Source organism: Acomys russatus, chromosome 19 (genome assembly GCF_903995435.1).
Source record: "Acomys russatus chromosome 19, mAcoRus1.1, whole genome shotgun sequence".
NCBI classification, from domain to species: Eukaryota; Metazoa; Chordata; class Mammalia; order Rodentia; family Muridae; genus Acomys; species Acomys russatus.
In genome coordinates, this window is record NC_067155.1 from 65,575,842 (window position 1) to 65,590,025 (window position 14,184).

General features: G+C 53.9%; 1 protein-coding gene across 5 annotated transcripts in view; it reads left to right on the plus strand.

The window, feature by feature from the left end:
- Nucleotides 1-14,184, plus strand: part of Fbrsl1 (fibrosin like 1) — a 77,190-nt gene that overhangs the window by 47,363 nt on the left and 15,643 nt on the right. For 4 of the 5 annotated variants that reach the window (XM_051161760.1, XM_051161756.1, XM_051161759.1 and 1 more), the window contains exons 5-6: nucleotides 2,412-2,441; nucleotides 14,113-14,158. In XM_051161760.1, the coding sequence (XP_051017717.1) occupies nucleotides 2,412-2,441; nucleotides 14,113-14,158 (76 nt within the window). The remainder of the gene's footprint in view (nucleotides 1-2,411; nucleotides 2,442-14,112; nucleotides 14,159-14,184) is intronic. The other variant, XM_051161758.1, reaches the window with a different exon arrangement.

The window sequence follows — 14,184 nt, forward strand, 5'->3', positions numbered from 1 at the left end:
TAATTCTAACTCCATTGCCGTTAAATGCTAATCAGCAGTGCTTGATCTCATGACTCTGTTTATGGTGCCATCTACATATTGTTGATGGTGTAGTGTCGTTTGACATTTATACAGTCTGGGAGGTCTCTCCTGTACCTGCTGGTGGGTTCTCTCACTTGGTGCTGGACGCCATAAGCTGCCCTTCCTCGGGTGCCAGTCTAGCTTCAGACCTAAAAGCCACGGGCGAGTCTGTGGCCAGTCTACGTCTGTGAATCACTCTCCTGGCCGTAAGATAAGGTGGAGGTGGGCTCTGGGGCTGAGAAAGAGCAGAGGGTAGGGCTGGCAGGTGATCCAGCTGTCCCCAGGCTGCCTCCGTGACAGACATGCCACACCGAGGTCTGACCCTGCAGCACTGGCAGTTTGACAAGGTTTGATGGTAAGACGCCTGGCCATGGATCCTGGCAGCCCAGGCAGCAAGGTCAGAGAGAGTGACTTTCAATCCCCACGTGTCCCCCACCCTTCAAGCCACCACTTCCACTCTACCTGCACACACCGGTCCCAGTGAGCTGGCAAAAGGCTGAGGGCCGTCGCTAGAGTGTCCTGGTGTATTCAGGCTCCGCTCACCTCCATGGTCTCCTGACCCACTTCCCTTGAAGGGGTCCCATGAACTCCGTTGTCATCCCCCCTCATGACACAGAGGCCCTGCCATCTGCCATCTCACCAGATTTTGCCTGCCTCACAGTGGGAGGGGGTGCCAAGGCTTTGAAGGGTCTCAAGCTGTGCGTATCAGCAGGGGGTCTTGGGAGGGCATCTCTGAAGAGCTGCTTATGTCTTCCTTCCTCTTAGAGAGCAGTTCTCAACCTGTGGCTCACTATCCTTTGGGGAGTCACATCCTGAATTTCAGATATTTATGTTACGATTCATAACAGTAGAAAAATTAGTTGTTGGTTTTTGTTTGTTTGTTTGTTTGTTTTTTGCTTTTTGTTTTTCGAGACAGGGTTTCTCTGTGTAGTCTTGGCTGTCCTGGATTCACTTAGTAGACCAGGCTGGCCTCGAACTCACAGTGATCTGCCTGCCTCTGCATCCCAAGTGCTGGGATTAAAGGCGTGAGCCACCACCGCCCAGCTGAAAAATTACAGTTTATGACATAACAGTGAAATAGTTTTATGGCTGGGGGTCACCACCACATGAGGAGCTGTATTAAGGGGTGAAAGGGTTAGGAAGTTTGAGGGCCACTGCTCTAAGAAGTGATCTTACCCATGGCAGTCTTGGTTCCTGCCCACCCTGGCCATGACCCACACTAGGAGACTGGATAAAAGGGTCCATGACTTGCAGGTGTGGAATTACAGCCTCTGAAAACCCCCACATGCCCATCCCAGTTGCCTGGTCTGTTGTCCCTGAGCTAGAATAGAGCGTGTGCTGCAATGAGTGGCTGGTGAACACATTTTATCTACCTCTGAACTTGTCATTGAAGATATTACGGCCTTCAGTTGGGTCAGTGGGAGGCAATATAATTTGATGATGTGTATTAATCATGTTGAATACAACTTATAACCCAGCACCACACACGCCTGGCTGTGGCCCAATCTCCATCTCATGTGTCTTGGAGATTTATTTTCAGTAATATAATTTATTTGATGTGAGTGTACCGTAATTGCAGTTGCAAGTTTTCCCCCCTTTTTATTTTAGAGGAAACTGCATTGTTCCCTAGCAGTGTGCCTTTTCAAATCTGCTTCCTGAACAAGGGAAACAAAGATTTGTTTTCTTGAGTTAACCAGCTGTACTCACAAATGGGTCATCTGAGTTGTACCCTAAGCATCCCAGGCAAGTCCAAACGGAAGACCGATGCTCTTTGCTACACTCTCCCACCAAGAGAGGCGTGGATTGAGGCCCTGAAAGGTCCAGGGAGAGAGGCCAGAGCCGCGGGATGGGATGCTGGCATTTCCAGCTAAATTCCTGGTTTCAGACCAGGAGAAGGAACATAGGCTCTGGGCTGGGTAGCTGTGTCACTGTGTACTGGTTCACAGTCAGTCCTAATGTCTTCTTTGTACCCTGTCTCATCTGGCTGTGGAAGAAGAGCTGTCGTGGCTACTGCCTGGCTCTTATGTGGTGGGGCCTCCTTCAACCTGGGCCCTCCGCACAAGACGGGCTGGGCCCACATAGGTTCCTGGGATAGTTGATTTCATCTGGGCTGGATAAAGCTCCCTGCACATTTCCCAACATCACGGGTCATTTAGGAGCTGCAGGGTCTGTCTGGTCCTAGGGGATTGGAGCCTGCCTACACCGGGGCAAGCCAGCCTTGTTATGCCTTCCACCTGTCCCTGTTCCTTCCCACTGTCCCTCCTGGCTGAGACGTGGCTAGGAATGTCCACCCTACTGTACCCTGGTAGTATGAAGGCACTGACTTACTTCTCTCTCTCTCTGACCCACAGTGCGACAGTGAGAGTGGCGTGGATGACAAGGTGAGCCTGGCTTCCCCTCCCTGACTTGTGGACTGACCTGGGATGATCTACCAACCCACTGAAGCAGGGCAGGCCAGGGAAGCTAGGAGGAGCCAGTGTCTTGGAGCTCGGTTAGACAGGCCCTGCAGGGAGCCTCTCCCTGGCTGGGTGTGCCCGCCATGGGAGTGCAGCCATTGTTGAAGCCCTGATGGAAAGCACCTTGAGGCTGGCTGGTCTCAAGGAGGGTGGCAGGGCTTGCTGAACAGCTGCAGGCATCTCTGGGAGGTGGGGTGGGAGCTGTTAGTCACTGTTGGCTCCCACTGTCCAACACAAAATGTCCGCATTACCTCCCGGGCTTTGTGCTGCTCAGTGCTCAGTACTGGAGTCACTTGTCACTACCACAACTTTACAGGGCCCTCCACGGAGCACTTTATCAACCTTGGTCAAGGAATCTAAGAACAGGAGGGAGGGAACTTAGCAGAGGTCACACTGACCAAATGGGCTGGGCAACCATGTGCAGGGTCCTGTCTTGTGCTTACTGGCCTTGGCCTCTAAGCAAATAAAAGTCCTAACCAAGAGGTCTGAGGTGCTGGGAGCCGGGGTTGACTATGGCAATCCCAGATGTAGAGGAGGAGACACAGGGGGAAGGTGTGTCGCAAACACTGAGCATGGGAGAGGGACAGAAGTCAGACTTGGACTTGGTTTGAGGCAAGTTTTTGGTGTTTGTTTGTTTGTTTGTTTTTTGACAAAAGGTTTATCTGTGTAGCCTGGGCTGAATTTGACTCGCTTTGTAGACTAGGCTGTCCTCACAGGTAATCTGTTTGCCTCTGCCTCTCAGAGTGCTGGGATTAAAGGAAGCGTGTGCCACCATACCCAGCTGGCGAGGCAAGGTTTTGTGGAAAGGGTTTTGTATGCATGGGCCGTCAGGGTGCACTAAAGGGTGTTTGGGTCTGGTCGTGGACTTTTTTTGGGCAGAATCTGCAGTGCAGGACTCCATGGAGCCATGTCTGGCCTCCTGGCAGAGTGCGCTTGGTCAGGCTCAGCTCAACTGGCCCCAGGGTCAGGGTGTGCTTGCTCGGTTGGCTACATGCCTGTGCCGTCTGCTTTCGGGTCCCTCTTCAGCCTCTACCGTGTCCCCTCTGCAGTGCAGGGTCTTTTTACAGAGCCCTTGAATAGAATGTGTGTATGTGTGTGTCTATATGTGTGTGTGTGGGGTGTGTGTGTGTGTGTGTGTGTGTGTGTGGTGTGTGTGTGTGTGTGTGTGTGTGTGTGTGTGTGTGTGTGTGGGGTGTGTGTGTGTGTGTGTGTGTGTGTGTGTGTGGGGTGTGTGTGTGGGGTGTGTGTGTGTGTGTGTGTGTGTGTGTGTGTGTGTGTGTGTGTGTGTGTGGGGTGTGTGTGTGTGTGTGTGTGTGTGTGTGTGTGTGTGTGTGTGTGGCAGGGGAGGGTTTGGGAGATCAGTACATCCAGAAGAAGCCACTCGGGCTCAGGGTGTAGGAAAGATGGGGTTGTGCCCCCACTGTGTGGAGCTGCTGCTTCCTTCAAGGACAGAAACCATATACAGACATAACATTCAAACAGATGCCTGGAAAAACGCTGAGCCTGCAAGCCCTGTGCTACCACCTCTAATATAAAAGCCAGCTTTAGGAAGAAGTTCTCTCTGTAGCCCAGAGCTTCTCAGAGCATGTGGGCTGAAGGGACATGATAGGAGTGTCAAGCTCCTGTTCGTCCCTCGTCTTCTAGAGAAAGCAACTCCGTTACCCACCTGAAGGCAGGTGGCCAAGTTTCCTTAAGTACTCTCAGCGGGCAGAGCTGACCCTAAGGACAACTGGTCTGCTAACCACTGTTGTGCCCCAGGGCTATTCCTAGGCCTATGGAGTGGGATCCCAGAACAGTACTGCAGGGTCTTCAGAGAAGCCCACACTGGGGGGTCTGAGTGGACCTTATGGAGAGTTAGCTGCCAGGGAGCATAGGTGAGCACAGAGTCTGTCACCCTCCCTCCCAAACAAGAGGAAGGAGCCAGGGTCTCAAGCAAAGCCAGGGTAGCATCTGTCTCACTCTACAGTGTCTCTGTTTTGTCACTGTGGCGTTGGTCTTAGTGGAGTCTGAACGGGCATATACAAGGGACACAGAGCAGCCAGCAGAGTGAGTGACCTGCTGCTCTGGGGGTTTGTTTAGGGGGCAATGGGTCTTTGAGACAGGCCACACACACCTGCCATGTTAACTCAAGGCCGCCCTTCCCATGAGCATCTGGGATTTCTGTGTGATGGCTCCACAGATTTGCTGTCTTGGTACCTTCTACAGAAGATAGTCATTACCCTGTAGCAATTGTGATTGTCATTTCTTGTCACTCCTGAGGCTGCCATCTCTTTGTGTGGTAACTGGATCGTGTCCCATAACTCAGCTCGTGCCACAACAAAGATGCTGGCCTCCTGGATGCTGGGGTCCTGAGTTCGGGGGCTGTGTACCAGAGAGTCCAGGCCTTTCCTCTTCATGATGCTGGGCTACAGATGACTGGATTCTGTTTCTGTCTTGGGCAGAGCTTTCCCAAGGCCAGGTTTCTACTGAGGAACAACTAATGACCAAATCACCGCCCTGTTTCTGAGATGACGATGTCCCTGTCTTTTCAACCCTGCAAGGGACTTGGCAGGGAGATTGGCCTTTTGACAGCCCATATTCACAGCGGATCCTGGAACTTGTACTTTAATCTTCGCAGCCACTGGTCTAAACACTGGCCCCATACTGAGCACATAAGTCAACAGCTGATGGACCCCCCCATACAGGAACCCAGCAGCCCAACCCAGTCAAGGTGCTGCGGGCCCCAAGCTCACACCTGCCTTCCCCAGCTCCTGGCAGCTTCAGGGCATCTCTGAGATGTGGCTGCTCCTCTGTGTCTCTGACCATCCTCTAATGACACAAGTCCTGACTGTTTCTGTTACGGTAATTCTCAAAGCACAGACTGCAGGCCACCAGTGCTGAGCGGTGTCAGAGTCATTCGCGTATGTTTTGGCACTTGACACCCTGATGTCCTGTTCAGTTGGCTCAGATGTTCATGTCATGTCTACAGGGCAGAACCAACAGCTCCCCAGATTCCCAAGACCACCACACTTGCCTGTGCCTTTACTGGAGGGCGCCACTGTTATGTTGCCACACCTCGCAGGTTTTTGCCCTTGGCCTCAGACTAACAGCCAAAAGGGAGAAGCTCTCCCTTGGTATGTGATCCTAGCACAGGGCTAGGCCCTCAGGGAGGCCCAGTTGCCAAAAGGACCCCAGGTACTGCCAGCCTCCAGTGGAACCCTCAGTGAGGGACATCTTCCCCTAGAGACACAGAATGGTGACAGATGACGTTATAATGTGAGCTGCTGATCTGTGGTTTTGGGTAAATGGTCCTCAGTACCACCATTAAGCCCAATGGACTATCGATATTGTTTTGGAAGCCAGATATTTGATGTCAGTGTTCTCCCTGGCGGCTGCCTTTATCTCCCACTCCACTTCCTTCTCAACTTCTAACCCTTTACACCTCTCATAGCACAGCTACTTTCCTTCCTAAACAAAATTAGACCGCCCTGCTCCAGGTTCTGAAAGTTTAATTTTACTTCCAGAAGAGTGTGGGAGGCTCGGGACAGGGCTCAGGTGCCGCCTCCTGGCTCTGAGTTTTAAGTCCGTGCTTGGATTAGTCTCTCTGCCAGGCTTTTCTGCCCAAGGCAGCCTCAGGATTGACAGGAAAGGACAGTCGTGATTGCGACAGGCCAACGTCTCTGTAGTTTGGACGTATGAGTAGACAAGGCCCCCAGAAGGGGGGCCCTCAGTCACTCGTTTGCTGGCCTATGTTCTCCCATTCCATTGGCTCCTGGGCCGCAAGTTATGGCCATAAATGGTCGTTCCCTCCCCAGTCCCCACCTAAGGGATGAGTGTGTCACTGTCGTACCTCTGGGCCTTTCTGTCTGGCTCTTCTCTGTAGACAGCACCAGGACAGTAAGCTGCTTTAGACTACGTGCATATCACACAGACCACCCTGCTACAAACGCACTTGAAAACCAAGACGCAGCAACTCTCATGGCTTGAAAGTTTGAGACTACACTAGGGGTCAGGTAGATGAGACAGTCCAGCACTGGTCTCCCCTGGGCACTGAGGGCCAGCCACGGCCCAGAGTCTAAAAGGCCAGCCAGCCAAATGAGCCACTCAGTACACAGTGAAGACCCAGAAGTAAGTCGTGGGGGTGCGGGGTGGGGGATGGGGTCCTGCCCTGGGCCAGGCATTCAGAAAGAGGTGAGACCAGCACGATACACATGTACCCCCTCCCCCATTCCCTGCTGCCCTTTCTGTAAGCTTCACCATGGGTCCGCCCCTCTGTGACTGCCCCTCAGCTCCAGCAGCCTCCTGTAGCCAGTGTTGCTTGTATATATCTCCCAGACCCTGACATCTTCCAGCAGAGCCCAGCCCTCTCCCATCCCTGGAGGAACTTGGCCTGCTGATCCATGGACCCTGGAGCCAGACTCTTGACGGTGTCTGGCTCTGCCAAAATCCAGCTGTTTGAAAAGGCAGTCAGTCTCCTCGCTGTCTCATCTTGTTGGCGATGGATGCTTGTGAGCCTGCGGCCCCATGACTGGCTGTTAGGCGCCTGGCACAGTGGTTTTTGTTTTATGGGAAGGAATAGCAGGATTTAGTGGTGATCTTGCTTTTGTTTTTTTCTTTGTTTTTTCCCTTGTAAGGAGAGGATCTTGATTTGGTAAATAATTCAAATGTAATGAACGGGTTGGAGATGCTGTCTGAGGCTGGCACTTCTCACACGTCTCCAGTTAGCACTGGATTTCCCGGTGCTGCATTTGTGTGTATTCATTTGAAAAGGTAGATGCTGGTCCAGCCCGTTCTGCCTCTTACGCAGACCGTGGAGCAATGACTGAGTTCCCACAAAGTGGATGTCCATCCCGAATCTCAAGTGGGGAACCCTTCTTCTACCGCAAGCATTGTGGGTCCCTGAATTACAGGGTTTCTCTGTGTGTAGCCCTGGCTGTCCTGGACCCTTTGTAGACCAGGCTGGCCTGGAACTCAGAGAGATCCACCTGCCTCTGGGATTAAAGGCATGCTACCACACCCAGCATGGGTTCCTGAAGTTCAAGGGCCAGTACATGGAATTGCTCTGTTTTCCACCTGTATGCATACTGGGTTTGAAGGCCTTATGGTTGTGCTTAGGTCTGTGTGGCAGGCTTTGCACACTCAGCTTCTTTACAGACTCAGGTCAGCTCCCTGGCCTCACAACAACAAAACAAAACACACAGATGCTTTGCGTCTCCAGTCTTCTGTAAAGGGCGCACGGGGTAGCCCTGGCGGCACAGCCCTTTCTAGCGTGGCAATTGCTTGGACAGGGTTGGGTGGCACATTTGCTATTGGGTCTCCTGGGTTAGCCAAGTGGCCTCGCTTCTGACTCTGTTTCTCTCTGGTGTAAGCGGAATGGCAGTTGTCTGTAACTTGTTTTGGTGATGATCGTGGAGTGGACCCCACGTGCGTCTGGTCTTTTTGTGGTAGCTGGCGCTGAGCCAGGACGGATCAGACAGCCTGGACGAAGCCAGCGGCCCAGCCCAGGCAGATCCGCGCCTCCGGGCTGGATTAGTTGGGCCTGCCCGTGCCCCGCCCACACAGCGCCCCGCCTGCCCGCGCCACCGCCACCCCGCCCGCCCGACGGCGCCTGGCCGCTCGTGCCCAGAGCGCCTGCAGCGCTCAGAGAAGGCGCGGGGGCTTGTGAGCCCCGTGCGCCCCGGCCCGGTTTCCGCTGAGCAGGGAGGGCACGCAGAAAGGGGCTACCTGGATGGCAGGCCCGCGGGAATTTCTCTGCCACCCGCGTTCGCGCAGCGCCTAGGGCTGAGACCGTCGGTGAACGCAGGGAAGCACGTAGGATCTGGGTGCCCGTGAGGTCAGTGCGCGTTGTGGGCTCCAAGGAGCAAAGCGGAATTTCAGGTGTCGCGGGTGGGGGAGCACTGGCCCCTTGGAGGAAAGGGCAAGAGGAGGATCCCCGCTCAGGCATCCTCCGCCGGAGCAGGTCGCCCAGAGTCCGGGTGTTCCCACAGCTGCACCCGGGGCGCACGTGGTGGCAAGCGGCAGGGTGTTATCTGGCGAGGGTCCTGGGCCCGTCGGGCACGCGGCGCAGGCAGGAGGGGCGCGGTGGGGCAGCGCGCCTTTGTCTGCGCCCCCGTCCGCGGACCGCCACCGGGTGCGTGGTGCCTAGCTCACCTGCCTGGAGTTGAGTTCTTTGTCTGGGGCGGGGTGCGGCTGAGCCTGCGCTTCTGGTCTGATCTGAGGGCTGCCCCTAGGGTCAAATAGTCTCAAACAAAGCACGCGGTGACCCTAGCCCCGGACCAGAGTGACGCCCCTCAGAGGATTACTTAGTGGTGTCTTCCTGCCAGACTTGCCTTTTGCGTGGACCCATAAGCCTGCAACCTGGGGATTTCCCACATGCATCTTGGTTTGAAGTGACCTTATTGTTTCTTTTGCACTCTGGCTCTACACCAAGATTGGAGGAGGACTGTGCGCCTGAGTCACATCTCTGTAAATAATATCCAGGAAGTTATTAACGCGGGTTTAGCAGCCCCTGTGAGATACCCACCCGTCCTGGGTTAGCTAGTCAGCTCTGAAGTTTGACAGAAAAGAAAGGGCTGAAGGAAGGGACATCTCCGTGTTTGCCTAGGAAGGCAGCTCAAACTTGTGCCATTACAGCGCTGGTTCCCCCAGAGGTCCTGGAAACTGGGGTCTTCTGGGTCAGAGCTTTCCTGAATGGGTGATAATAACCAACCTGGCCACGTGTCCGAAAACCCTGCAGAGCCCACGGTCTCCCTGAGCAGATTTGCCTATGGCTACAGGGAGCTGACTGGCCCCAGCAGCCACTGTCCTGGCATGGGGAGAATGGACCACCCCTGCTCTCCTGGGGCACCGCGTCCGGGAGCCTGGGGAGTGGATGTGAGCCCACCCTTGGAGTGAGCAGTTCCCTGCTGGGACCCCTACCAGATAGAGCACCAAGGAGCCAGGGCTCCTCTGGGACAAATCATTCCTTAAGGACTCATTAGGGTCTTAACTAGAGGCAGGCAGAGCAGGGGACACACACACACATCAGGTCCTTTCACTTGCTCCTTGCTATTTGTGCCAAGGAACAAAGTCTTACACCTTGTCGTGTGGACATCGCCTTGTGGGTTGGATGCGGGCTTGCAGAGCTTGGTCTTGATGGCTCAGTTTCATTCCTCTGCCTGGAAGGTCAGAGTTTTTCCTTTCTGGAGTGCTGGTGGTTGCCTGGGCCTCAAGCTCACCTGGAGGCTGCATGTGGAGCAGAGGCCCAAAATTGGCTTGCAGATGTGTGGTAGGGGTTTGGTGGCGCCCAGAGAGTCTTTCAGTGGTGCTGGTAGTGAAAAACCCAGGGCAGCCCACTCAGAGGGAGGCCAAGTGCCATCCCCTGGCACCTTGTGGGGCTGGTTATTTAGCAGGGCCCCAGCACTTGGGGTTCCCAGGGCTGCTGCCTAGGAGGCTATAGGTAGTTAGACAGGACTCCACAGGGGCCTCTAGAGATGCTAAGAGAGATTAGTGGGGACCATGGCAGCCTGTGTGCAGAAGAATGGTTCGGGAGATGCCTAGGGAGTCTACAGAATTCTGCCACAGCCAGAGAGAAGTTTGGGCTCTGGTCTGGGGTGAGCCTAAAATTTTCTCATCTGGGTGCCACGTGTTCTGATTTGGTTTGTTGTAATGAACTTCCTAAAAAACTAACTTAGTGCAAGTGGTCCTTGAGTATAGAAGCTGATGACCAGGTGGCCTGCTTTAGCTCCAGACCCTGGAGTTCTGTCTGCAGTGGTGAGTACCAGCTGACTCTGACCCCATGAGGCCCTGTCCACTCACTGACTCACTGGTCCTGGTGTTCTGAGCCCCATGTAGGGCAGATCCTACAGTGGTCACTCTGCCCAGCACTCCAGCAGCAGGCTTAGGAAGGACACCCGGCCTGACCTTTAGGAGCTTTGGCTTGTCCTGCCCTCTCTTCTACCAACCTAGTTTGAGGTGAGAGTTGTAAAAAGAGCAGAGGGGGCCAGGGTCAGGAAAGTAAGTCCCAGCTACAAAGTACGGCGTGGGGCAAAAGGACTGACCGGGCCAGAGGCGCATTTAGCTGATTTATGAGATCCTGGGCCTCGTTGGCATTAGTTGAAAAGACCTCTGATCAGGCCTGGGCTGTGAGCTGACTTGTGTCCAAAGTGACTCAGCTCCACCTCCAGGGACTGAAACCCGACACGTGCCACACCAGGAGATATAGGTCGGGTTGTAGCCTCTCTTCCTACCCACCCTTGGCAGGACCCCTCCACCTGGGACCTGGGAATGCCGCTGGTTACATACCCTGAGTGTGACAGACGTAGCACAGAGGTTTATAGATTGCAGAAGTTTACAGCTCGCTGTTGAGATTGGAAGTCCAAGATCAGGACTGTACAGTCTTTGTGCCCCAAAGCACTACTACCATCACCTAAGTGTAGTAAGTACTCCACCGTGGAAGATTGGAGAGCGCCACGCTGTGTGGTCAGAGTGGCCCATGGGCAGGGCGCTGCCTCCTTGCTCACTTCCTCTCTGTCCAGCCCCCTATGGGTTCTGCCCCTTACTATTCTGGGGCATTCTTTTTTAACGAGAAAAGAAGGTCGGTGTGGTGGTGCACACCTTTAATCTCAGGAGACAGAGGCAGGCGGGTATATATCTCTGTGAGTTGCAGGTTCTATGTAGTGAACTCCAGGCCAGCCAGAACTACAAAATGAAACCCTGTAATTAACTAATTAATTAATATGTATATGGGCGTTTTGCCTGCATAGTGTGTACGACAAAAGAGGCCAGAACGTCCCCTGGGACTGGGATCACAGATTATTGTGAGCCGTATGTGGGTGCTGGGAATTGAACTCTGGGCTTCTGGAAGAACACGAAGTGCTCTTAACCACTGAGCCATCTCTCCCCAGCTCCAGTGTTCCCGGGTTTTTTTTCTTAAGTTTACCAGCCAGAAAGAGAAATGTGTTCCTGTTGAAGCACGCTTGTGCTCGGAGCAGCCCAGGGGGCTTACCGTCCGGCTCTTGCCAGAGCCTTGGCCACAGGAAAGACATGTCAGCAGCTTGAATCTGTGGCCTCTTCCGTGGCATGAGCCCTAGAGGTGTGGGTAGGAAAGCCCTGTTTCACACCCATAGTGGCTTCGTGCTGTTCCAGTCTCTCTTGGCATGCCCATCTGGGGTCTGCTTGGGTTATTTTGACATAGGAAACAGCGATCCAGCTCTCTGCTCTCCCACAGTTGGGCGCCTCCCAGAGACAAACTTGAGTTCTCGGCCCTCAAGCCTGCCCAGCTCCAACGCCACATCTGCCTCCACATCTGTAACGACAACACCATCTTTCACTTCCCTGAATGTGCAGATGGCATCTTGCAGCTTGTAATCTTTGTCAGTTGAGGTGCATCATATTACGGTGTCCACAGTTCTTTTTGGCTGAGGCAGGCTGGACTGGATGTCATGTCCACCCCTTTGCCTGTGGGTAGACAGTGGGGTGCACTCACCACATGGTCAGTTGGGCCTGGCATCCTAAAAACCCATCTCTACCCAACTGCAGCCCAAGCTCCCTGACACTGCCTGTTGGACTGAGCGGGGGAAGTTGTAGACAGGAGAGCTACACTGTGCTGTGTTGAATTAAGTGTCCTACATGTATGGCCTCCTCGGATGAGGTTGGCAGTTTGTATGTTTAACCTCAAGTCCACTCTTCTGAGCTGTCTTTACCATGAATTCTCTTTTTTCTTTCTTTTTTTTGGGGGGGGTGGTGGTGGTGCGGTTTTAGAACAGGGTTTCTGTGTACAGCCCTGGCTGTCCTGGAACTTGCTCTGTAGACCAGGCTGATCTTGAACTCATAGAAATCCACCTGCTTCTGCCTCTCGAGTGCTAGGATTAAAGGCGTGTGCCACCACGCCCGGCCCCCCATGAGTTCTGTAGGGGCAAGCCTGTCTTCCCGCTCCCTGCAGAGGCCTTTTCATTGCGTTCAGTAATAACTGAACCTTCTTTGTAGAAATCATAAAATAGAGCCAAGTCCATGGCTCTAGACCCACCAACCCCCACCAGTCTTCAGTGGACACATGTCCTCCAGAACTTCTAAGGCCTTGCTGACGTAATCACATACATGCACAGCTATTGCGCATTAATGTGACTATCCATATACCTACTCACGTCATCAGCCTTCTGCCTCTACAGTACAGAACCCTAAAAGCATGGGCAGACATCCAGATGTGCGTCCATACCTGTACAGTGCCTATGCGCACAAAGCACATGTGTAGTGTACACGTACAGGCACCCTGCGCACACATCTGAGGCCAACGCATGACACCTCATAACTGTTCCCTTTTTGGAGCAGTGTCTTTGAGGTCGGTGCAAGAGGCACACTACAGTAGGTGGACACGGTGGTCTTCACAAACCGCAAGCAACATGACCGCATTTTTGTGCAGAACAGGCAGAGGCCAGCCTGGGGTTTCCAGTGGAACCTTCAAGCCCAAGGCCTCATTTTAGCTATGAAATGGTTCTGTGTTTGGTTGTGGGGGAACCACCACTCTGTCTGGAAGTCTAAGGTCAGGAGGGCACAAGAGAATCTGGTGTCTGTGGTTCTTCCTGGTTCACAGAGGGCGCACTCTCTGTGTCCCGTCGTGGAGGCGTGTCAGGGAGGGCACACTCTCTGTGTCCCGTCGTGGTGGCGTGTCAGGGAGGGCACACTCTCTGTGTCCCATCGTGGAGGCGTGTCAGGGAGGGCACACTCTCTGTGTCCCGTCGTGGTGGCGTGTCAGGGAGGCCACACTCTCTGTGTCCCGTCGTGGAGGCGTGTCAGGGAGGGCACACTCTCTGTGTCCCGTCGTGGTGGCGTGTCAGGGAGGGCACACTCTCTGTGTCCCGTCGTGGTGGCGTGTCAGGGAGTCCTCCAGGGTCTCCGTCATACATGCTGATCCCATTCACCAGAGGGTCACACGTTTCTTCATTGACCACAGATCACGTGCCAGTACCATCACATTGAGAGTTTCAGTGTGACTTTCAGGACATAGTCAGTCCATATTCTGGAAGGAATCCAAGAGGATCTATCCAGGGTCACTTTTACCCAGAGTTTTCAAGCTGCAAAGCCCTTCAGAGTATGGGCCCTCCGTTCACTGTCCATGGCCGCATTCCCATGCTAATTACATGCAAGCTGTGAATGCCTGCTCAGTCCAAACCACACAAATATGTTTCTATAGGAGAAGTGCAAAAGAGAGACCAACTGATCCCCTCAGAGTGTTCAGAAACCTGGACCACAGGAGCCCTGACTTGGCCAGTCCCAGGCGTTCCACGCATGTGAATAGCACAGCTCCCACCTGGTGCATAGTAGGACCAACGGCTTAACAGCTGAATGTATCCCAGGATGGCATTGCGTGCAGCGCAGCACGTGTAGACAACAGTGCAAAGCCATAGTGTCAAAGGTGGCACATCCCTGACTAGGTGCTTCTTCCCTCTCTAACTCTCCAGGCATTGACACTGTGCCCTGTGCTGGGCAGGGTCAGCCTTCAGCCTGTGGCCGAGACCCAGCAGGGCCCCGAGCACAGAGCTGCTCTAGGTAGAGAGAAGAACATTGTAAATGTGTTCTGCTGGGTGGTGGGTGACAGTCGCTCTCAGCGACAGCCTGTTAGCCTCTTCTCTCTCCTCAGGCATCTGTGGGCTCTGAGAAGCTCTTTGCCCCGGCACCTGACAAAGGTGAGTGCATCCCCAGCCCAGCTCCT